This window comes from Nicotiana tabacum, chromosome 23 (assembly GCF_000715075.1).
Source record: "Nicotiana tabacum cultivar K326 chromosome 23, ASM71507v2, whole genome shotgun sequence".
Lineage (NCBI taxonomy): Eukaryota > Viridiplantae > Streptophyta > Magnoliopsida > Solanales > Solanaceae > Nicotiana > Nicotiana tabacum.
This window is the reverse complement of record NC_134102.1, coordinates 142,998,439-143,022,294: the sequence shown is the minus strand read 5'-3', so window position 1 is coordinate 143,022,294 and position 23,856 is coordinate 142,998,439. Positions and strand designations below refer to the sequence as shown.

Below are 23,856 nucleotides of genomic sequence, written 5' to 3'. Positions count from 1 at the left end.
GCTAACTGAATCGACAAAACTTCATTCCAGAGTCGTCTTCATACAGTTCCGACTACGGTCAAAATCCTAAGACTTAATCTTCCGTTTAGGGACTAAGTGTCCGAAAACACTCCGAAACCACAACGACAACCTTCCGGTAAGTCACATAAGCAGAAAAAGGTACGGAGAAAATAGTAAACAGAGGATCGGGGCTATTACTCTCAAAACGACCGGCCGGGTCGTTACAACCAGTCTTGGGAGGTTGTTTGTAATTATTTCCGTGGTTAGTTTCTATTTAAAAAAAGTCTTGGATTGTAATTATAATCGGCTTACTTATTCTTAGAGACTAAGTGTCATCACGACGCCTGTGGTGGAATTTTGGGTCATGACAGGGCTTTGTTACAATTGTTGAATTGCAAAACTCAGACAACATAATTGCTATGTGCGTTCTTGTAGTTATTGAGATGGGAGATAAAAATTATAGAAACTCATCAACAAAGTAACCAAAAAGATAAAAAAAACTCATCATATTCGTTGGCTTTTGGAATCTGATGTGAGATTCAAACTTTGTTTTTGTACCATCCACTGACTCTAATATAGTCAATCCACATGATGGTAAGACCTAAAGAAAAATAGAGATACTTACCAACAATTCGATGGTGGTCGTCAATTTGGTTGACGATGGAGATTTAGAGAGCTTGCCCTAGGAATTATTTTTCTTTAATTGTAATTTCCGGGTATGAGAGGGTATGAGAGGGTATAATGTAGGGCTTTGCATGGATCGGATTGGTTCAGATTTAGCATATTTTGGATCGAATTTATGGATTTCGGATTCTAGAAAATGCAATCTGAATCCGATCCGAATTAATATCGGGTCGGATCGGATTTTAAAGTTTGGATCGGATCGGATTTTTAAATTTCGGATTGGATTATTATGCCTCAAAGTTGCAAACTCATACGTATATTTTCTTTGTAAAAGAGGCAGTACAGTAAGAAAAATTCATGTTTATACAATTATGAGAGTACTATGGTGCCAATAGAGCTAAATCCATCAATTGTAAAGGTAATAACTTAGAGGAAAATGTAAAGGAAGTACTAATTATCCGAATTAAAGTTTAGAATTATACATGCCCTAATAATTTTAAATTTCGGATCGGATTGGATCGGATCGGATCGGATCGTATTAAAATTATACCAATCCGATCCGAAATCCAAAAATTTAATAAACATAATCCGAAATCCGAAATTGAATGGATCGGTTCGGATTTCGGATATCCGATCCAAATGAACAGCCCTAGTATAATGTTCATGCGGGAGAGGATTTAGAGGAAAAATTAGAAATTGGAGGGAATACCAAAAGTAAATATTTACCGACTAATATCCATTGGCCGCTAATATTTGCCTTCCGCGAATAAGTTGGCGGCAATTAATTTATTGCCACTAAATAATTGCCGCTAAAGTCTCATTTTGTTGTAGTGAGCCAGGATTAATTCAAGGTGATTGGGGATGCTGAACTTAGCCCTAAGTTCTCCCAATTACTTCTCCATCATCACCGACCGAAAGGGTTCCAGGGTCGGCGTCATGTGATTTTGAGAAATCAGAGCTAGTGTCAGGATTGCGAGGAACTATCTCCTCCACCAAAGGGAAGCCTCCATCCTCGACGGCGGCAGGAGCATTCCCCTCATGAGGAGGGAGGGGGAGCACCATCGCTAAAGGGACCGCATCATTTCCCTCACTAGATTCGAAAGGTACTTTAGTCATGTTTTAACAGAAGAAAGAGAAGTATCAAGCAATGAAAAATTGAGAACGATGGAAACCACTGGAACAGAGAGGAAAAGTGTCAATTCAAAGAGAAGAAAGAAAGAGATATGGGGTTTCGAAGTAGAAATCTTGAAACTGCAAAATCACACCCTAAAATCTGTATTTATAAGAACCTGGGCACCATAACCGAAAATGATTCATCATTACTGGCACCGTAACCGAAGCGACAGATTCAATCAAGGGACACACGTGAAACGAAGCAACACATTGGGAATATGCGTCATAATGACGCATGACGTCATCCTAATTTGTGGACAACCCAACTCCAACAAACCAATCGGGAAAATCGAGGCATTTTGAAATAAGCGGCCCACGTTGCCAGTTTGCTATGACCACTACGACCTGCACAACTCGATTATATTTTCAAACTCAAAAGAAATTGTGGTTTTATTGAGATTGTCGGCTTGCCTAGTATTGAGCAGTAAAAGTACATACGGAGAGTCTTATTTAGGGGAACATGGTTCTAAAAAGTAAAATGACTAGTCGGGTCATTACAGTCGAGATGGCCCAAGAAGCAGCAAAATCCATGGTCGAAGAGTCGACGAGAGCCGTAGTCGAGATGTCAACAAAGGTCGAGGTCGAGTATCGTTGATAGAACTGTAACGGTTAGTTTACAAGATAAGATATTAAAGAGAATACTTTAGTGGATATTTTCTGCACTTGTACTATTAGGGTTTCTTAGGAACACGTCCCATATAAATAGAAATGTGACAATGATAGGGGCATGTGATATTCATTTGCAAAGAACACACTTTGACAAAAAAATTTGGGTCTCTCTCTCTCTCTTGCTAATATACAAATACCACATTTTCACTAAGATTCTTGTCCATACTTTTCTATCAGATCCGAGAATAACTCGAATAGTCAAATATTTGTCTATCACTCATCATTGTCCGGAGGAACATACACCTATTCCATCCTTTATTGGGTGAATCATTTTTTCTATTTACTTAAATGTCATTTATTGTTATTCATTATTATTGAATGCTACATTATTGCTTTTACTTTCTAGAACATTTGTTACATGTTGTTGCCATTGTCCGACCGCACCTATCTTATATTATTACTAATTAAGATTAATCTTTAATTACATAAATTTAATTATTTGAACCAAGATCCATATTTTTTGATCAAACAATATTAACATTAAAAGGTAGGCATCTTGCTAAAAGATGACAAGTATGATCTTTCTGTAATTTTGATGGAAAAAAGGATTTAAAAAACAAAATGGCTTTGCCCGGACTTGAACCGCCTTCCGCGTGTTAGACTAACGTGATAACCAACTACACCACAACACCTTATTATATTAAAATTACCAAAGACATTAAATATCTGAAAGATTGTATACGTGGCTTGATTATAAAAAAAGAGCAGCTTGTTTATAAAAAAGCGAATGCTTAGTTGTTAAAAGTTGACGGCTTTTAACCCTTAAACCAAAACTAGATTCTCAGCTGCTCCCCTTTTCTCCATTCCTCTTCCTCCTGTGCACGTTATTCACAATCTTCCCGTTAAATTCTCCCCCATCTTCCCGTTAAATTTTTCCCCTAAATTTACCGGTGTCAATCCCCAATTCTTTGTCAACAAATTAGGGTTTCGGTATAGGGCGTTGAGGTTTAGGGTTTGAATTTTTTTTCTTGCCCTAATTAGTCTAGCTATATGCGTTTCAATACTGGGTTCTTGTTTTTGTGGTTAATTACTTGAATTTTGCAAATGGGGGTTCTCAATTTTGCTTTAATTTCCCTTAAAGTTGAGTTCTTTGAACGCCAATTCCGATTTGGAAGGGTTATTGATTCTTATTCAGTTGCCTGTGAAGCATTCTCTGAACCCTTTCTTTGATTTTCCCCAATTTTAATCTTTGTTTTAGGATTTGGGTGTTTCAATCTTTTTGGGGGATTTTCTTATTTTTGGGTTGTGGAGAGATGAATTCTGCCACATCATCGATTGACAAGTCAAGATTGAAAGGTAAATTTGACGAACCTGAGGTTGTTGAAGTGTCCCCAGACAAGCGATACATTCGGGTACATATGTGTTTTTCGATTTTTAGGATTATTTGATTAAATCAACTGACTCCTGCTTGTTGTACTTTGTTCCTTTAGTTCATCTTAGTTTAAGTTATGTTCACCGTCGTTGTAAAATATTATTACACAGGTACATACAACGAATATCTGTAGGTAAGTCTCCTTAAAATGTGAGGCTTATAATCTTGAAAATAAGACAGGTTACCTGCTACAACAGTGTATATAACTTAAACTCTTGATTTAAAAGTGAGACTTGTTAAAAATGGGTTACCCCATACCGAGGGTGAGTGTATATGCTTCTGCTTGCATTTCGGCAAAGAGCTGTTGTATCTTTTGATGCCTAGTTGAACTAAAGTGAGGCTTGCTATTTAAACAAATTGTAATATTGGTAGGAATTTAGTTAGGTTTTCATTTACTATGATTAAATTTTTCTCTTTTACATTATTTATACATTTTGTTGAGAAATGGAGTGTGCTCGGTTATTATGTGATGTTAGTTTCTTTCTGTTTCGTTTATGTAATATTGTGGGTTTTGGTGGTATTGTCACCTTCTCTTTGTTCTTTTTCCTCCAGTATAATGAAATCTTGGGAAGTGGAGCATTTAAGACTGTGTATGGCTCCTAGACCCATCTTCTGTTATTTTTCTTGCACTTTAATTATGTTAAGATGTAGTTGGTCATTATTAGTTTTCAATACTTTAATGGTTAATATTCACATGTTTTACGTGTAGCTATAAGGCATTTGATGAAATTGATGGAATAGAAGTTGCTTGGAATCAAATCTGCATAGATGATGCTTTGCAGTCACCAGAATATTTGGAGAGGATATATTCTGAGGTTCATTTGTTGAGAATGTTGAAGCATGAAAACATTATAAAGCTATATGCTTCATGGGTGGACGATGTGAACAAAAGTATTAATATGATCACTGAATTATTTAGTTCAGGAAGCTTAAGGCAGTGAGTCCAATGTTTCTTGCATATTTCCCCTTCTTATTAACAATGCAACCTCCAGACTTTCTTATTCATATGTCGTTTGCTTTCTATGGATTTTAGATATCGGAGAAAGCACAAGACTGTTGACACGAGGGCCATTAAAAAATGGGCTAGACAAATTCTCCGAGGTTTACATTTTCTCCATAGTCACAATCCACCAGTTATACACAGAGACTTGAAATGTGACAATATATTCATCAATGGAAACCATGGAGAAGTTAAACTTGGAGATCTTGGATTGGCAACAATCATGGAGCAGCCTACAGCTCGAAGTGTTATTGGTAGTTATTTGACTTGGACTTGCTGTCTTTGGTTTCATCAAACTTGATATATTAACCCCTATTACCATATTTTCTTTGTGTTTTCTTTTCTTCAGGTACCCCTGAATTTATGGCACCAGAGCTATATGATGAAGAATATAATGAACTTGTCGACATATATTCTTTTGGCATGTGCATCTTGGAGCTAATCACATGTGAATATCCGTATAATGAGTGTAGAAATCAAGCACAAATTTATAAAAAGGTCACGTCGGTGAGCTCCAGTATTCCTAAGCTTTACAACTATTACTTTGTTGTACTCTAAAATAATTGCAATGCTTAGGAAAATGTTTGATTTCAGGGCATAAAGCCAGCATCTTTGGCGAAAGTAGCAGATCCTCATGTAAAGCAATTTGTGGAGAAATGTTTGGCCCCAGTATCTGTAAGATTGAGTGCAGCTGAACTTTTGGAAGACCCATTTCTTTCATCTGAAAGCTTGAAAAAACCCCAATGTGATCCTTTGCAGCACTCAAATTGTGTGCCTGAAGCACAGAGTTTTCCAAAGTCGTATTCTTTTTCCATGGACATAGACCTTGCACAGAAGAAGTTACAAAGTGACATGTCCGTAGAAAGCAAGAATGGATGTCCTCAGTTTTCTAATCTAGACTTTGTGAGAAGTAATGGGAGAAACGAATTTAGATTACAAGGTGACAAGCATGATGACCAATCAATTGCCTTTTCAATGCGAATTGCTGAATTGACTGGTGTGTAACCATGCTAAAAGAATATACATGAGTATTTGCTGGCAAATGTTTGACTCTCTTCTTTGTTTTTAACAGGTCGGATTAGGCATGTGCACTTTGTATTTTATCTTGATGTTGACACTGTGATGTCAATAGCTAGTGAGATGGCAGAGGAGCTTGCGCTGTCAAACGACGATGTGGCAACAATTGCTGAATTGATTGACGGCTTCATTCTCAAACTCTCGACAAGCCAGAAATATTCTTTTGGGAGTTCCAGTGCAGTGAATAACTCATCCAATGATTCTACTGTGATTAACAGTAATCCAATCTCTGCAAGTTTTGTTCAGAATTATGAATTAAAAGATGCTCATAACCAGTTTCATGTCCTTTCTCAAACTCCTAGAATAGAGGATCACGTTATTGGAGAACTAGGCGCTACATCTTTGAATCAAAGGGGAACATCAGCCTCAGATGTTGAGTATAACAACCTTTTAAGATCGCTTGGCAATGAGTTAGAATGCATCGAGGGTCCCAAGATCCATGTTCCAAGCTACAATATGGGTAGTATTGGTGATGTTGTAATGAGTGATTGTACCAAAAATTCTGGGATATCCTTTGATAGCTCGCGGAATCTCATATCTAATGATTTGAGCTCTAACCTCTCTTCCATCTCTCTCATCGAAGGAGCAAATGACAAGAATCAATTGCAGGATCTCAAGTTGGAACTTGATGCCATCAATATGCAGTATCAGCAATCTTGCCGTGAACTCTTGAGAATGAGAGTGGAGGCAATTGAAAATGTCAGAAAGAAGTGGACTAGTAAAAAGAAAATATGTACATAGCTTGTTTCTTGCTACTAATCTTTGACCTAGCATGAGAAGTTCCATTTTATTTTTAGGGAAACTGTTTATTTTCTTTTGTTAGTTTTACCCTTTTTTTTTTAACTGTCCAGCTGTGTTAATGAAATGAATTGTTTGGTTACTTCATCTTATGCTCTGCTTCGTTTATTTTATTACATGCAGTAGTTCTTACTTTTGAGTGTTATTTCCTCTTCTTAGAATATTAGAGATTGAATCCTAAGACACTATAAAGTCAGGAGCAGATACACAGACGCATGAGAATGAAATTGTCTTCTTTTATTTAGTTTTGTTAATTTACTTACTAGTGTATACAGTCATCCACATTTTCCTTTTTCCTCTTAGGTTGTAAGAAAATTTCTAATCTGATTCAGTACTGTAGCAAATTCAGTACTGAGGTGATATTAGACACATTACTAATCTGATAATGGACATCTTATGCCCAGGGAATTAATCATGTCACAATTTTAATGTATGCAGTTTGAGACATATTTAAATAAATAAGAAGACCTTATCAACACAAATAAGAACTCAAGGATTGGTTAAAGAACTCAAGGATTGATTAAGGCAAACTACTTGAGTTTCTTCCTCAATATCGAAATGCATAACTGAGTGGCTTCCCTATACAATTGCATTATGTTACTCAACCTTCTCTCCAACATCATAGAACCCTCAAAACACGATGAATTCCAAAAGTAGCAAAAATTTCAGGCATTCCATTTTCAATGATGCATTTCAGAACTAGTAAAAAGGGAAGTCCGGGCACTAAGCTCCCGCTATGCACAGTGTCCGGGAAAGGGCCGGACCACAATGGTCTATTGTACGCAGCCTTACCCTGCATTTCTGCAAGAGACTATTTTCACGGTTTGAACCCATGACCTCCTGGTCACATGACAACAATTTTACCGGTTACGCCAAGGCTTCCCTTCACATTTCAGAACTAGTATATCACAAAAACCAAATTCAGGTACTCTATGATGGATTTCAAAAGTAGGTTCTAGTATAGCTTTTTTTATTTTTTTGAGAAGCAAACAACAAGTTATTAATGAAATCGACGCTAGAAGGCCCCTGATATAATCATAGAATAGTAACTAGCTGATATAGTAGGAAAGGACATTAAATCGTGGAGCTGCTGAAACCTGAATGGTAATAAAAGCTTTCTTAGGCAGTTCTAAAACAACTTCTTGGCTATATCTTTATACTTTGAAGATCTATAGAAGTTCTTTACTTTCTATTTTCTCTATGTTTTAGCTTCAAGATACTAGGAGAAAACTCTTATGTACTTTTGCTTGCAGGCCAACTGACCATGTTCACATTGAGATTTCTCATGACAAAATACAGTTAAGATCGCGCAAAAGCAGGCCCTGGACCTTTTGCAATAACTCAGTCGTCATTTGCTCCAAGAAACCAAGTAAAGAAAATATGATATATGTACAAGATTTTATTTTCAGGATAGAATATTAACAGGATTTTTACAGCATCTCAGATATTTCATCCAATCGCACAACACACACAAGAAATAGAAGCTGAGATCAGGCTATTGGCAGCAATGAATTGACCTTTTGAATTGCTCAGAATTGATATAACAAAATGAGCATGTACCACACACTTTGACCTAGCATGACGGACTACCAATTTTCCTTGACAATCTTCGACTTCTCAAGTACGAATTTGCCTTCCTTGTACTTCTGTGTCTCCTCATAAGCTCGTTCGTATTTCCAACCCAACACCTCACGACAGTCAGAGCAGTAGACATCAGCAACTGTATGGAGACCAGTCATGAGTTGTCTATCCTCTTTGAGCCCAACAACAACGTTCATCACATGAGAGAACAAAAATGCTCGACCATTTCTTCCCTAAATGTCAAATGATACAAGAATTTGTTGGTGGAAACACTTAAGAAAAAAAAAATGTAACTCAACTTTTGAAACACCGTATAGCCTCACTCATTCTGTGGCACAGGTGACAACATTCTTTTTTCTTAATCAGGTAAAGCAAAGAGGGCAACCCGGTGCACTAAGCTCCTGCTATGCGCGAGGTCCGGGAAAGGGCCGGACCACAAGGGTCTATCGTACGCAGTCTTACCCTGCATTTCTGCTAGAGGCTGTTTCCACAGCTCGAACCTGTGACCTCCTGGTCAAATGGCAGTAACTTTGCCAGTTACGCCAAGACGCCCCTTCAAATTAGACAGGCGACAACATTCTTATATGCAACAAGATCATCGATTTTATCAGAAATATACAAAAGGAATTAGGCGAGACAGCGGAATTTTATGTTCTATTACTATCTGTTTGAACATAGTATACACTAGTGGACATTAGCTAACAAACTGACTGTAGCAAAGAACAAAGACCATACAACAATTTAACCTTATTCTAAATTACAAAGAATACAATTTAACTTTTTAATCTGTGTAGGCTTCATGAAAAACAATAGTATATGATTAGAATAAGTGTAGCATTCAAAACCCCAAATCATATTCACAAGGAAAATGAAAAAAAGAGCTCAAGTTACTCACTTGAAATGCTTTAGAAATAACATCATCGTGCAGTGCAACTTCATTCCTACAATTGCAGCAACTATATAATCTTGGACCAATCACTTCAGCCATTTATGATCAGGATCAAACTGAGAGTCCAAGTAGCTATATCCTGAGATTATACCAAAACAGAATTTCATCTACTAAAACTGAATAATCACCACATATAGAAAGCAAAAACAAAGAATAGAGCCTCTTTGCAGAAATGTAAAGGGGAAAAGATTGTACCTTTATTTGCCAAGAGTCTAAAATCTTTACAAAATGGTATTTGTCCTGCCTTTTTCCTTCCACAACAGAAAAAACACTGTTCAACAGTTCGCCAATGTGCAATAATGATCATATACAAGATACCAAGAAAATAGAAGGTTTAATAGCAAATACCCAAAAGAAGAAAACTATTCCATTTTTAAAGAAAGAAAAATAGGGAGGTATCAGGTACCGAGGTGCACTAAGCTAGTCCGCACCTAACGATTATTAAAAAAGAGAGAGTTAACAACCCAATTGAAGAAACTAGCTAGAGTTGGAAAATTTCTTGCAATCTGAACTAGAGGGGTTGTGGCCTGTAGGGGTGGGGGGTGGGGGTGGGGGGGGGGGGGTCTGTCGGGGTATTGTGGGTTTTGATCAGAGAAGATGACAAATTGAAGTGGAGTTAATCAGGATAAAGTGACACCATTTTTGGGTATATTATGCCATGCTTTCCTTTTTCTGAATGTAGAGGTTACACGTATCGGCCAAAAATCAGTACATTTTGCGTAACAAAAGGCCAAAAATGATAAGTTGCGTAGACTATATAAGAGAATAACGACAAGGATGAAGCTCTGTTCAACATCTCCGTAGACTCCAAATCTTATTCTATTTTATTTTTTGGGTCCGAATTGTATTCAAAATTTAAGTCAATAAATGTAGAATAATGTTACCTCACAGGACTTGTTATGGTCCAAATGTGTCTAACATTTTAAGTTAACAAGTGAAACTGTTATATTGATGTACATTTCGTGTATTAAAATTCTCTTTTATAATTGCATTGCTTATGGTGTGGGTGTTGAAATTGTCAAAAATCCCACACGTCGGTGGATGATAATTTTGAATGGGAATTTCACCCTATAAAAGGAGGCCTAATGTTTAGGATTTAAACGCACCTCTCATTTGCTTTTTTTATCTTCTTAAGGCATTTGTATCTTCTCTCTTTAGTATTATTTCACTTGTAATTTTGGAGTGAATAAAATATTGATTGTGTCCGAGGAAGTAGGCAAAATTGGCCGAACCTCATAAATTCTGGTGTTCTTTTATTTGTCTTATTGTCTTGTTTATTATTTAGTGGTTGTCATAATTTTTGGTATAGTAGTTGTGACTCATTCACACTATATACATTTGGCTTCCGCAACAATTGGTATCAGAGCCAAGTTACTGTCTAAGTATGCTCTGTGGTTGCAGCATAGTCTGATCTTCCACATCAGAAAAGATTTATCTTGGTAACTGAGTCAAGGTTCTGTTTGAGTATGCTTTGTGGTTGCAGCTTAGTCTGATCTTCCACACCAGAAAGAAAATAATCTTGATTTGTGTCGTCAGCTACTAAATAATATTTGTGTCAAAATGGAAGACAATAAACAAGAAGTATCTACATCAAGTGTCAATAATACGTCATCGTTGGCATCTTCGCTTATGACAAGAATTGTGTCAAATGCGAAATTTGCGGTAGAAATTTCTGACGGGTCAGGATATTTTGGGATGTGGAAAGGCGAGGTTTTAGATGTTCTTTTTCAACAAGGGCTAGATCTTGCCATTGAAGAAAAGAAGCCAGATGTTATTGGAGAAGAAGATTGGAAAATTATCAATCGTGTTGCTTGCGGTACCATTCGATCCTACCTTGCTAGAGAGCAGAAATATTCATACACAAAGAAAACTTCTGCAAGTAAATTATGAAAAGCACCGGAGGATAAATTTTTGAAGAAAAACAGTCAAAATAAATTGTACATGAAGAAGAGACTGTTTCGCTTCACCTATGTTCCTGGTACCATAATGAATGAACATATCACCAGTTTCAATAAGTTGGTCACAAATTTACAAAATATGGATGCAACTTTTGATGATGGTGACTTGGCCTTGATGTTTGTTAGGGTCACTTCCTAATGAGTACGAGCACCTTGAAACTACTCTACTCCATGGAAATAACGAAATTTCTCTCAGAGAAGTTTGTTCGGCTTTGTACAGCTATGAACAAAGAAAGGGAGAAAAACAGTAGGGCGGAGAAGAAGAAGTACTAATTGTGAGGGGTCGTCCTCAAAATCAAACGAGGACTAAGAAGGGAAGATCCAAGTCGAGATCTAGACCCAGCAAAGATGAATGTTCCTTTTGTCGAGAAAAGGGGCACTGGAAGAAAGACTGTCCGAAGTTGAAGAATAAGGCCAGACATAATAATGGAAAGGCCATTATGGATTCAAATGTAGCTGATTGTGATGATTCAGACTTCTCATTAGTTACAACAGAGTTATCAACATCATCAGACATATGGTTGATGGACTCGGCTTGTAGCTATCATATGTGTCCCAACAAGGACTGGTTCGTGAATTTTCAAGAAGGAGAATATGGAGTCATCCACACAGCGGATAACAACCCTCTTACCTCATATGGCATTGGTTCAATAAGATTAAGGAGCCATGATAAAATGATCAGAACATTAACAGATGTTCGATATGTACCGGGTTTGAAGAAGAATCTCATCTCTGTGGGAGCCTTAGAATCAAAAGGGTTCAAAATCATTGCAGAAAATAGAGTGATGAGAATATGCTCCGGTGCACTAGTGGTAATGAAGGCCAATCGGAAGAACAATAACATGTACCGCTATCATGGTAGTACAGTTATTGGGACAGCAACAGTGACATCTAGTGATGACAAAGAGGCAGAAGCAACCAGGCTATGGCACATGCGCTTGGGACATGCTGGAGGGAAATCCTTGAAAGCTCTATCTAATCAAGGATTGTTAAAAGGCGTAAAGACTTGCAACTTGGAGTTTTGCGAGTATTGTGTCAAAGGGAAAAAGACAAGGGTTAAATTTGGTACATCGATCCATAATACTAAAGACATTTTGGATTATGTTCACTCTGATGTTTGGGGTTCTTCCAAAACACCTTCATTAGGTGGGAAGCACTATTTTGTAACCTTTGTTGATGATTTTTCCCGAAGAGTGTGGGTGTATACAATGAAGAGGAAAGATGAAGTGTTGGGAATTTTTCTCAAATGGAAGACGATGATGGAGAATCAAACAGGCAGGAGGATCAAGTGTATTCGCACAGACAATGGAGGTGAATACAAAAATGATCATTTCAATAAGGTCTGTGAAAATGATGACATCGTCCGACACTTCACTGTCAGACATACACCACAACAGAATGGAGTGGCAGAACGTATGAACCAGACTTTACTGGAGAAGGTACGGTGTATGTTGTCCAATGCTGGCTTGGACAAAGAATTTTGGGCTGAGGCAATTACATATGCATGCCACCTCATTAATCGTCTACCATCTGCTGCTATTGATGGCAAGACACCATTTGAAAAATGGTATGGAAAATCTGCTGTAGATTATGACTCTTTGCACGTGTTTGGCTCAATTGCATACTATCATGTGAAAGAGTCAAAATTGGATCCGAGAGCAAAGAAGGCTATATTTATGGGGATTACTTCTGGAGTCAAATGATACCGCTTATGGTGTCCAGAGACAAGGAATATTATATTCAGCAGAGATGTTACCTTTGATGAATCTGCCATAACAGATAAGGTGACAGTTGAAGATGTCAAACAAATTGGTGGTGCATCAAAGCAGGTGGAGTTTGAGGGAAAATTTATTTTTCCTACACAAGAAGCAGAGGAGGAAACTCATAAAGATTACCCTCTGGAAGAAGAGCCAGTAGAGAGGGAGATTCCAACTCAGGAACCTCGACAACAACTTGAATCAATAGCAACCAGCAGGACAAAAAGGACAATAACGAAACCTATTCGTCTCATAGAGACGGTTGCTTGCGCAACCTCAATTGTAGCTGATGGTATTCCTACCACTTATAAAGACGCAATCCAAAGTTCAGAAGAAGATAAGTGGAGGATTGCCATGAATGAAGAAATGCAGTCCCTTCATCAGAATAATACATGGAAATTGGCCAATCTCCCGAAGAGAAAGAAAACAATTGGGTGCAAATGGGTATTTGCAAAGAAAGAAGGATTTCCTAATTTCGCTACAAAGCAAGATTGGTGGCCAAAGGATATGCTCAGAAGGAGAGAATTGATTACAATAAAGTATTTTCTCCAGTTGTAAAATATTCCTCCATTAGAATTATGTTGGCTTTGGTAGCACAGTTGGATTTGGAACTAGTTCAGATGTATGTAAAAAGTGCGTTTTTACATGAAAACTTGGAGGAGGAAATCTACATGAATCAGCCAAAAGGATTCAAAGTTGCTGGAAAAGAAAATATGGTATGCAAACTTGAAAAATTATTGTACGGATTGAAACAATCTTCTAGACAATGGTACAAGCGATTTGACAAGTTTATGTTGCGGTAAGGGTACAAGAGAAGCAAATACGATCATTGTGTGTATTTGCGCAAACTTAATGATGGTTCCTTTGTATATCTTCTCCTATATGTTGATGATATGTTGATAACTTCCAAGAATTCGGAAGAAATTGATAAGTTGAAGATTCAACTGAAGGAGGAGTTCGAGATGAAGGATCTGGGTGAGGCAAAGAAAATTCTTGGCATGGAGATAATAAGAGATAGACGTTCAAAGAAACTCTGTTTATCTCAGAAAGAATATTTGAAGAGAGTACTACAGCGTTTTGGCATAGATAAGAAGACTAAGCCAATTAGTACGCCACTTGCTCCCCATTTTAAGCTAAGTACTACTATGTCGCCAAAGGATGAAACTGAACAGGAGTATATGTCAAGGGTACCATACGCAAATGTTGTTGGTAGCTTGATGTATGCAATGGTTTGTACGAGACCTGACATTTCACAAGCCGTTGGAGTTATTAGCAGATATATGCATAATCCAGGAAAGGAGCATTGGCAAGCTGTGAAATGGATTCTACGGTATATTCATAGTACTGTAGATGTTGGGTTAGTTTTTGAGCAAGAAGGCAATCGGTCTGTAGTTGGATATTGTGACTCAGATTTTGCGGGTGATCTGGACAAATGAAGGTCAACTACTGGTTATGTGTTTACTTTTGCAAAGGCACCAGTTAGTTGGAAGTCTACTTTGCAGTCAACAGTTGCTTTGTCTACAACAGAGGCAGAGTACATGCCTATTACAGAGGCTGTGAATGAGGCAATTTGGCTTCAGAGGTTGCTAAAGGAGCTTGGTATTGAACAAAGTAGTATTTATAATTTTTTGTGATAGTCAAAGTGCTATTCAATTAGCGAAGAACCAAGTTTATCATACAAGGACGAAGCACATTAATGTTCGGTATCATTTCGTACGAGAAATCATAGAAGAAGGTAGAGTCACGGTGAAGAAAATTTATACTACGGAGAACCCTGCTGATATGCTGACAAAAATGGTGACTGCGGTCAAGTTTCAACATTGTTTGGATTTGATCAACATTGTTGAACACTAAAGATTGAAGATGAAGACACAACCAAAATTTGTTATTGAGAGAAAATTGAAGATGTGGAATTTTGCCAAGGTGGAGATTTGTTGAAATTGTCAAAAGTCCCACATCGGTGGATGACAATTTTGAATGAGAATTTCACCCTATAAAAGGAGGCGTAATGTTTAGGATTTAAACACACCTCTCATTTGCCTTTTTTATCTTCTTAAGGCATTTGTATCTTCTCTCTTTAGTATTATTTCACTTGTAATTTTGGAGTGAAATAAAATATTCATTGTGTCCGAGGAAGTAGGCAAAATTGGCCGAACCTTGTAAATTCTGGTGTTCTTTTATTGTTATCTTATTGTCTTGTTTATTATTTAGTGATTGTCATAATTTTTGGTATAGTAGTTGTGACTCATTCACACTATATACATTTGGCTTCCGCAACAGTGGGTGTGTGTCTAAATTTTGGTTCACTTACTAATTATACTAAGATTATAATAAATGAATTATTCATGCAGTAAATTAGAATATTGAGACAATTACAGTTCTTATTCCACCTTCTGTTTCACAATATAATACCCAAATTACTACATGCAAAATCTAATGAGGCTAGTTAAACAATATATTAAATTATATGAGTGATTATTTGATCCTGTACAATTAACCAAATATTGTATAGTTTATGGCGAATATAACGCTGTAGTTATTTTTGTGGATCGTACCAGAAAGGCAGAAACATTGCGTTCGCCCATGAATAGGTCAATAGTTACTTTTGAGCCCGTTATTTAAAATATATAATTATAATTTATAATATATTTAAAGATTAATCAATTTATCCAAACTTCAAAACTAATTATCCTAAATTTGGAGAGTCCTGAATTTCTGAGCTGTTAATTTGAAATTCAGGACTAAGTGTCCTGAATTTGTGAACTACTAATTTAAAATTTAGAACATAAGATTTGAACTTCTTGACACAATTTTTGAACTTTAGAACACGATATCCTGAAGTTTGAACTTTGAGGTTTAAACTCTAGGATGTCGTGTCCTGAAGTTTGAGCAAAATTGGCTAATCTTTAAGTTATTGTAAACTGTGGATATATTTTAAACACCATACTTAAAAGTGTAAAAATTGCACGGGGCGCCTTATTTGGTCGCCCCTTTTTACCTTACACTCGTTTTGTTTTTCTGTTTGCATCCGTACCCATTTTTTTGTTAAAAGCGTTTTAAAAAGATGATTTTGCCCTTCTTTAATAAAAGACTATTGACAAAACTGTAGACTGCATGACAAAATTTCAGTATGTTTTGGTATGAAATTTTAGCAAATGAACTAAATAACTTTAGCATGCATTAGAAAAAACTAATTAGAAAATTACATACTGCAAGACAAAAACTTAAGCATGTTTAATCTGAAGTTTGAGCAAATGAACTAAAAAACTTCATCTTGTTTAGACTGAAGTTTCGGATAAAACTCATGACAAAACTGTAGACTGCATGACAAAATTTCAGCATGTTTTGGTATGAAGTTTTAGCAAATGAACTAAATAACTTCAACATGCATTAGCAAAAACTCATTAGAAAATTACATACTGCAAGACAAAAACTTAAGCATGTTTAGTCTGAAATTTTAGCTAACGAACTAAATAACTTAAGCATGTTTAGTCTGAAATTTTAGCAAATGAACTAAAAAACTTAAGCATATTTAGTCTGAAAATTTAGTAAATGAACTAAAAAACATAAGCATGTTTAGTCTGAAATTTTAGCAAATGAACTAAAAAACTTAAGAATATTTAGTTTGAAGTTTTAGCAAATGAACTAAATAACTTCAGCATGTATTAGCAAAAATTCATTAGAAAATTATATACTGCAAGACAAAAACTTAAGTATGTTTAATCTGATGTTTTAGCAAATAAACTAAATAACTTAAGCATGTTTAGTGTGAAATTTTAGCAAATGAACTAAAAAACTTAAGCATGTTTAGTTTGAAGTTTTAGCAAATGAACTAAATAACTTAAGCATGTTTAGTCTGAAATTTTAGCAAATGAACTAAATAACTTAAGCATGTTTAGTCTGAAATTTTAGCAAATGAACTAAATAACTTCAGCATGTTTAGACTGAAATTTCGGATAAAATTCATGACAAAACTGTAGACTGTACGATAAATAACTTCAGTATGCATTAGCATGAAGTTTTAAAGTTTTAACTTCAATGTGAAACAACTTCATGCTATATTAGCATGAAGTTTTAGCTTCAACATGAAACAACTTCATGCTACATTAGCATGAAGTTTTAACTTCAAGGTGAAATAAATTCATGCAAGTGTGATTCTGAAAATGAATCTGGATAAATTTCTGATTTTTTGATACAGCTGCTGAGAGGAGAGGATGAGATCTTTTTTCACGAATGAGGTTGCAGATCACACGATTAATGCGTGATGCTGATTTTATATCTTTTGTCAGGGATGTAATTGTCATATTATTACGGATTTTTTGTCGGTTGACTGCCAAACCAATAATTTTTAAAAATAGGGCACATGTTAAAAAGGTAATACAAATATAAGGTACAGCTGCAAATCCCTTAAAAGTGACTACCTGGTGTAATTTTCACTAATTATTCTTGAACATCATGTGTTCAAATCAGTCTGCCGCCAAATTTGCAGGGCCCAAGTTCAACTCCATCAAACCATCCCATTTGATTTATATTGTTATATTTTGTGGAAGTTTAACAAGTAATTTTTGTCACTTACATTTTTATAACTAGTTCAATTTTGAACACCAAAAAAGATCGAAGAAACTGTTTTCTATCAGTATTAAGATGAACCGTTACAACCAATGATCGTGATGGGATGGATTGAATCAATTCATCATTAATTAGAGGTATAGAGTTCAAGCATTGGCGAGCCAATGTTATGGGTTATGGGTGCTTGAGCATCCGATAGTTTTGATGCCAAACAGTATTTTAGAAGGTGAAGGCGCAAGACAAGACGTTTTACTAAACATGAGGCGAGGCGTAAGCCCCGAAATATGCGACGTAAGCCCCATGGATCTCTATTCTTTTAAATATTTTATAAATTTCTAAAATACATAAAAATACAATAATATGAAATTATATTATTTTTTATAAAATTCAAAGTTAAAAATGAATTTTTGTTTAATATTTCTTTATACGTAGACAACTTTAATTTTTAAAGGTTTGCAACTCTTTCCACTAATCCATTAATTTCTTATAGAAATTATCTAAGAGACGAATTAGTTCAGAAAAGATTTCAAAGAAAGTAAAAAGGAAAACTGAAAAACTTACATTTAGAAAATTCTTAAAAAAAGATGAAACAAATTAAGTAAAGAAACTACAAAAATAAGAACGTTACACGTGTTATATTGAGATGTGCACCATCTCATGTTTAGCCTTTAGGACATTGAATCATGAGTCTATGATAGACATTTGCAGTGAGCCCCCAAAAGTCCAAACATAAGAAAAGAAAAAGGAAAATAGTGGGTTTGGATATTGTGAGAACTCATCTTCTTCCTAAAATTTCCGTTCACCTTTTCTAAACTCAGAGCTACTAAGTTCCTTAAACTTTTAAAACCCGAGGAGATGATGGTGTGTTTGGTATGACGGAAATATTTTTCGTGAAAAATATTTTGCAAGAAAATATTTTTTTTTGGAAAATAAAAAGTAATTTTACTTATTTTTCGGTGTTTGGTACGTAAATTAAGGAAACTAACTTCTCAAGAATATTCACAAAATTATAATTAAGATACAATAAACATGAAATCATAAACTTTCGAACCAACAATCTTTCGACTCACAAATTTCATAAATTTTTGAACCGTTAAATTTTCGAATCCGCAAACTCTATAATTTCTAAACCTATAAACTTCCAAACACATAAACCTCCGAACTCATAACTTTGAAACTCGTAAAATTTCGAACCTGTAAACTGAAAAATAAAAAAATCAGAACTAAAAATATAAAAAGAAAATATTGTTTTTGCGGGTGAGGGGGGTTGGGTGGGTGGATCATGCAAAAAAACGAAAAAATAGAAAACATAAAATTGAAAATACAAAAAAAAAAGTAAAAAAGATAATTTTTTTTTGCGGGGGGTTGGGGTGAGTGAGTGGCGTAGAAAAACAAAAAAAAGAAAATTAAAGTTGGAGGGGGTTGGGGTTAGATGTGAGGGTAGGTAGAGTTTTTGGAAAATATTTTTCTAATTTTTTCTAGGGAAGTCATTTTCTTCCAATTTTAGAAAAATATGATATCTAAGAAAATATTTTTCAAACTATTTTATATAACCAAACAGAGAAAAATAAAAAAATATTTTCCAAAAAATATTTTCCTACGTACCAAACACACCCGAAGTCATCAGTTTGAAATAGCATATGAGAACCGAATGCTATTCACTTCCCTGCTCATCCGCTCTCTTTGCTTTTTGAAAATGAAATGGCACAAAATCAGAACATAAATTCTACTTTTTTTTTTTTGAATAACATCAGGTCTTTCTCTTTCTTTCCTACATCTGTTTTTAATGTTTGTGGCGAGGAAAAACTCTTAATTGTACTCTAGATTCTTCTTCTTCTTGCGGAATTTGAACTAATTTGGTCGAAAAATTTTGGGCGCGGGTCTCTCCGGTGAGGCCCAAGGCACGCCTAAGTGTATGCCCGACTAGTTGGAGCGTGCGTCTTACAAAACTTTGCCCCCCATATCCGCCCAAGGGTGATTTGCCATCGCCTCGCTTAACTACGTGCTCCGAAACGCGTTCCACTAACGCCTTTGAAAACACTGGGCCCAAACACTATTACTTATATTTAAAAACTAGTATATGTTAACTAATTATATATACACTCAATCTCAATAGTAATTTTCAGATTAAAAATAGTAGAATATAGATCCAAGATTTGCACCCAGATCAGTCAGGAAGACATTACTGTTATGTTTCTTAGGCGCAGCTTTGTCCAAATTATGAATTCCCGGAGAAAACTAAGTACCATTGGATGCAAACGTTCATGCAGAAACTGAAATAAAAAAAAAAAATCGCACACAATTCTATATCAGATTCAGGTTTTACATTAAACTAAATCTATCTGTGTTAGTAATGTTCCAATAGTTTGCTCTTTCACTTGCTGCAAACTGTTTTCGTGCACGACTACTTTCCCATTCTTGTCATATAGTATCCACAAAGGCAATATTGTCACCGAGAGTTTTGTAAAAAATAAAAAAAATTACGATTGTTATCGCATTATTGGAAAATTCAAAATCTCTATTAAACTTTAAGTATGACATTATTAATTATAGTTAAATACAGAACAAAAATGTTATTCGATGAATTTATAAGTCTGCTTTAATTAAAGAGATCAGTATATCGTATTAACAAATAAGATGACAATCGAAATATTCAAACAAGCCCGATCATAATTTAATTTAATATATATATATATATATATATATATATATATATATATATATATATATATATATATATATATATATATATATTGACGTAGATTATCGTTGAAAGAGGCGACGAACATCGAGATAATTTGGAACGATTTTTTTCCCTGACATATATCAAGTCGAATGAATAAAAAGAATTCGTCGAGAACCCTTCTAAGTCAAGGAATAATCGATATCAAGTGGTCGTAAATGTGGAGTCTGAAACCTAATTGTGATTTTTTTGGACTCAAGCGACCATAATAGGTAAACAAAAAAAAGGACTGGACACTATTTTATATATAGCGCGGTTTAATGACACGTTTGTCTGTTAAGGTATAGCGCGGTGAATAACCACGCTATATATAAAAGTTGGGCCCACCAATAATTTATCTGCTCAAAACTGACACACCAATAATTCATAGGGGTATAGCGCGCATATTTAAGGCGATATACATCAAATAATTGTACCCCCCAGACTGAATTTTTTTCTTATTTAAGGAGTTTTAGGATTTTGTAAAAATCCATTCAGGATCCTACAAGTCTTTCGAAATATTTGTTCGTTAAGTTATTTTGCATTTTGTCATAATGTCCGAAGAGCGAAAAATTAGGGTTCCATTATATTGGAAGGGGGGAGGAGGGGGGAGGTTGTGGTGGAGAATAACTCAGTACGCTATAGTTATTCTCTACAGTGTCATATTAAGTTACCACTTACAATAAAGTACGATACATTGGTGTCGTTGTTATGTAAAAACATGAGTGTGAGAAAACGTTCGGTGAATATTAAAGTAACCGGAAGATATCCGTATTCTGTTACTCTGCAAGGGGTTGCTTGTTATACTGAGTTTAACATCGAATACGATGAAACTCTGAAAGATTTTTGAGGACTTCAGATGAACACCGGGAACTTCATGTGATAAAAATGTTGAAAATGTACGTCAAGGCTGAAGACATTCGCAATAATGAGGTTTCGCAAAGTAGAGATATCCTTCAATCATCGGGTGGTTATTTTGGAGCAGTTTTAGCCAAAAAGGTTACGGGTGAAAGGGTTTGGCCTGATCTAAACTTATCTCCATTAATGAATGAGGAGCGAGGAAATAATTTCTCCCCTAGTTTACATAATCCACAAGCGAGTGGTAAACTTCAATTGTCCTTTGTGTTACAATATTTATTTTTATGTATTGAATTTGTATTAACACTCATATATTCCCTAGTTTACATATTTGGTAACTGGGATAAGTCCTTTACCTCTCTACCCAGGTATATGGACGCATTGCAACACTTTAAACCTGGGAATATTGTTGAATGAAATCTTGAGCGGAGTCCGGATATACCAGAACACATATTCAGATACGTGCTCTGGGCATTTAAACCAGCCATTGATGGTTTTGTGCAGTGTCGGCAGATAATATCCATATACGACACTCATGTCTATAGAATGTATGATATTACGTTGTTGATCGCCGTTGCAGTAGATTCTAATATAAGTATATTTCCCCTAGCATTTTCTATTTGTGCCAATGAAATCCAAGAGACGTGGACATTATTTTGAACTACTTGAAGGAGCACGTTGTCAGACAACGTTCAGGTATTTATCTAATATCTGATCGGCATGGCGGTATTTTAAATTTTGTACAGAATTTGTGTGCATGGCAGGAACCGTATGCCTACCACCATTACTGTGTGAGGCACCTGAAGGCAAACTTCCAGAGGGCTTATCCGGACAAGGACTTGCATGATTTAATGTGGATGGCTGCAACAGATCACCAAAAGTGTAAATTCAGGAGGCGAATGGAATTGATCAAATAGGAAGACCAAGGAGCCTATAGTTGGTTGATGCGATATTAGCTTGACAAGTGGACTTTGTATGCGGATGGTGGCAGAAGATGTGAAATTCTGACTACAAATGTGTCGGAGTCTTTCAACGGGTTATTGAAGTCTGCATGTGGATTGTCTGTCACTGCCATGGTGCGGATGTCATTTAAGCAGATGGCAGAGAGATTTGTTGAAAGGTCTAGAGGTGCATTATCATTGATGCAAATAGGTGTTGAATTTATGCCAATACCAATGAAAAGATTTGAGAAATACAGGAAACGAGCACAGTGACATTCATTTTTGCAGTATTGCAACAAGCAAAATATTTTTGAAGTTCGCACTGCTATTCATCACAATCGGGGGAATAATACACACACCGTCAATGAATCCAGAAGGTTATGCTTCTATGGGAAATGGTCCATCTATCATATGTCGTGCTCACATACCATGAAGTGCTTTCAACATACAGGTTTCGCGGCAACGAGGTACGTTCATAAAGAATATAGTGTTGCTGCATACTTAAACACCTATAGTGGATAGTTGCAGCCAGTGGGTGCTGAGCATTATTGGCCACTGGAACCATTTAAAATGGTGTGCAACAAGGATTATGTGCGTCAACGACAAGTGCAAAAAAGAACGTGTATACAGAACCAAATGGATGTTGGTGATACCGTTTATGCGCGTAAATATGGCATATATTCCCAAACAGGACACAACCGTCGTAAATGTCCTTCAATTGGTTTGGGTAATGGTGGTAATTCAGCTCTCGGTGGAAGTTCATCCAATGTGACCAATTATCAAGGATACTCGTAGTGTTTTGTTGCAGTAATTTGTTGTAATAAATGTATGTAAATGTTCAGCTTGCAAAATGTATGAAATAAAATTATGTTTCCATTGGGGTTAAATCTAATTGATATTTAACATTAATACTCTGGTACAATAATTTAACATACACCCCAAGAAAAAAAAATAATTGCCATTCTCCATTATCGTCGTTGTCTGGCACTATTTCATTGTCACTGTCTTCATCTATTTCATCAACATAGTGTACGCACCCTTCGGGACCGAGGGCATCGTAATCTAGGCCCCAGTTGACACACATTTCTCGTATTTCATCGCTATCATCAATAAGACCACTTGCTTAATTTCTTCAATAATATGGGACTCCTACGCCCAATGTCTGTGGTAGAAACTTAGGTAGTCCCTCCCACCCTCCAACTGTTGGGAAAATAGGATAATCATTGTATCTATGCAATTTTTTATTTTCTAATAAATTCCAATACTGATCCTCCGTTCCTCTCAGGTAGTTAAGATCATCCATTGCATAATCAATAGCTAGTGCCTTTTTCATCTCTAGAATCTCCACGTTCATGTTTATGCCCAAACAACCATCTCTCTGATTCTTCATATCGAGGACTGTGAAATAATGGCCGCGTCCGCGTTGATACTTTCGCATCCGTGTCCGCGTTGATGCTTTCGCATCCGCACTTTTTTGTCACGTTTCGTGTTCCACACCTCTTGGCCCAGTCTTGGTTTTTGTTTTAGTTTTAACTCCTTTATGAGTTGATTATGGCTCCTTTGGTTCATTTTGAATAATCTTTTCAAGCAAGCATATTAAGTTAGATTTCGGGAATACCTTCACGCATTTTGGCCCAAAACACAAGTAAAAGAGAGCAATTAATAGGCTAAAATCCCTACTTAATAATATCCCCAAACTTAAGCTTTTGCTTGTCCTCAAGCAAATAAGGTAATTCCCACCTCCACAAGAAAAAAAAAAGGATATTTCAGATGGCCTATGGTGACTTCATCAAGCATCAATTGGGACT

General features: G+C 36.0%; 2 protein-coding genes across 7 annotated transcripts; one reads left to right on the top strand and one right to left on the bottom strand.

The window, feature by feature from the left end:
* Nucleotides 1-3,164: 3,164 nt before the first annotated feature.
* LOC107832353 (putative serine/threonine-protein kinase WNK10) lies at nucleotides 3,165-6,803 on the top strand. 4 transcript variants are annotated; one of them, XM_016660177.2, is made up of 7 exons: nucleotides 3,197-3,818; nucleotides 4,391-4,428; nucleotides 4,548-4,775; nucleotides 4,872-5,092; nucleotides 5,188-5,345; nucleotides 5,433-5,835; nucleotides 5,911-6,803. In XM_016660177.2, the coding sequence occupies exons 1-7, from the start codon at nucleotides 3,720-3,722 to the stop codon at nucleotides 6,654-6,656; spliced, it is 1,893 nt and encodes a 630-aa protein (XP_016515663.1). In that variant the 5' UTR covers nucleotides 3,197-3,719; the 3' UTR covers nucleotides 6,657-6,803. The 4 variants fall into 4 exon arrangements, with proteins under 4 accessions (XP_016515664.1, XP_016515663.1, XP_016515667.1 ...); XM_016660180.2 differs by having other exon boundaries at nucleotides 3,334-3,762; XM_016660178.2 differs by lacking the exon at nucleotides 4,391-4,428 and having other exon boundaries at nucleotides 3,165-3,818.
* A 1,239-nt stretch (nucleotides 6,804-8,042) lies between these two features.
* Nucleotides 8,043-9,779, bottom strand: LOC107832354 (protein yippee-like At4g27745). Of its 3 annotated transcripts, none has more exons than XM_016660183.2 (4): nucleotides 9,592-9,779; nucleotides 9,439-9,494; nucleotides 9,190-9,322; nucleotides 8,043-8,527 (listed from the first exon to the last, which is right to left on the bottom strand). In XM_016660183.2, the coding sequence occupies exons 3-4, from the start codon at nucleotides 9,280-9,282 to the stop codon at nucleotides 8,300-8,302; spliced, it is 321 nt and encodes a 106-aa protein (XP_016515669.1). In that variant the 5' UTR covers nucleotides 9,283-9,322; nucleotides 9,439-9,494; nucleotides 9,592-9,779; the 3' UTR covers nucleotides 8,043-8,299. The 3 variants fall into 3 exon arrangements, with proteins under 3 accessions (XP_016515669.1, XP_016515670.1, XP_016515671.1); XM_016660184.2 differs by having other exon boundaries at nucleotides 9,650-9,779; XM_016660185.2 differs by having other exon boundaries at nucleotides 9,675-9,770.
* Between the last annotated feature and the right edge of the window lie 14,077 nt (nucleotides 9,780-23,856).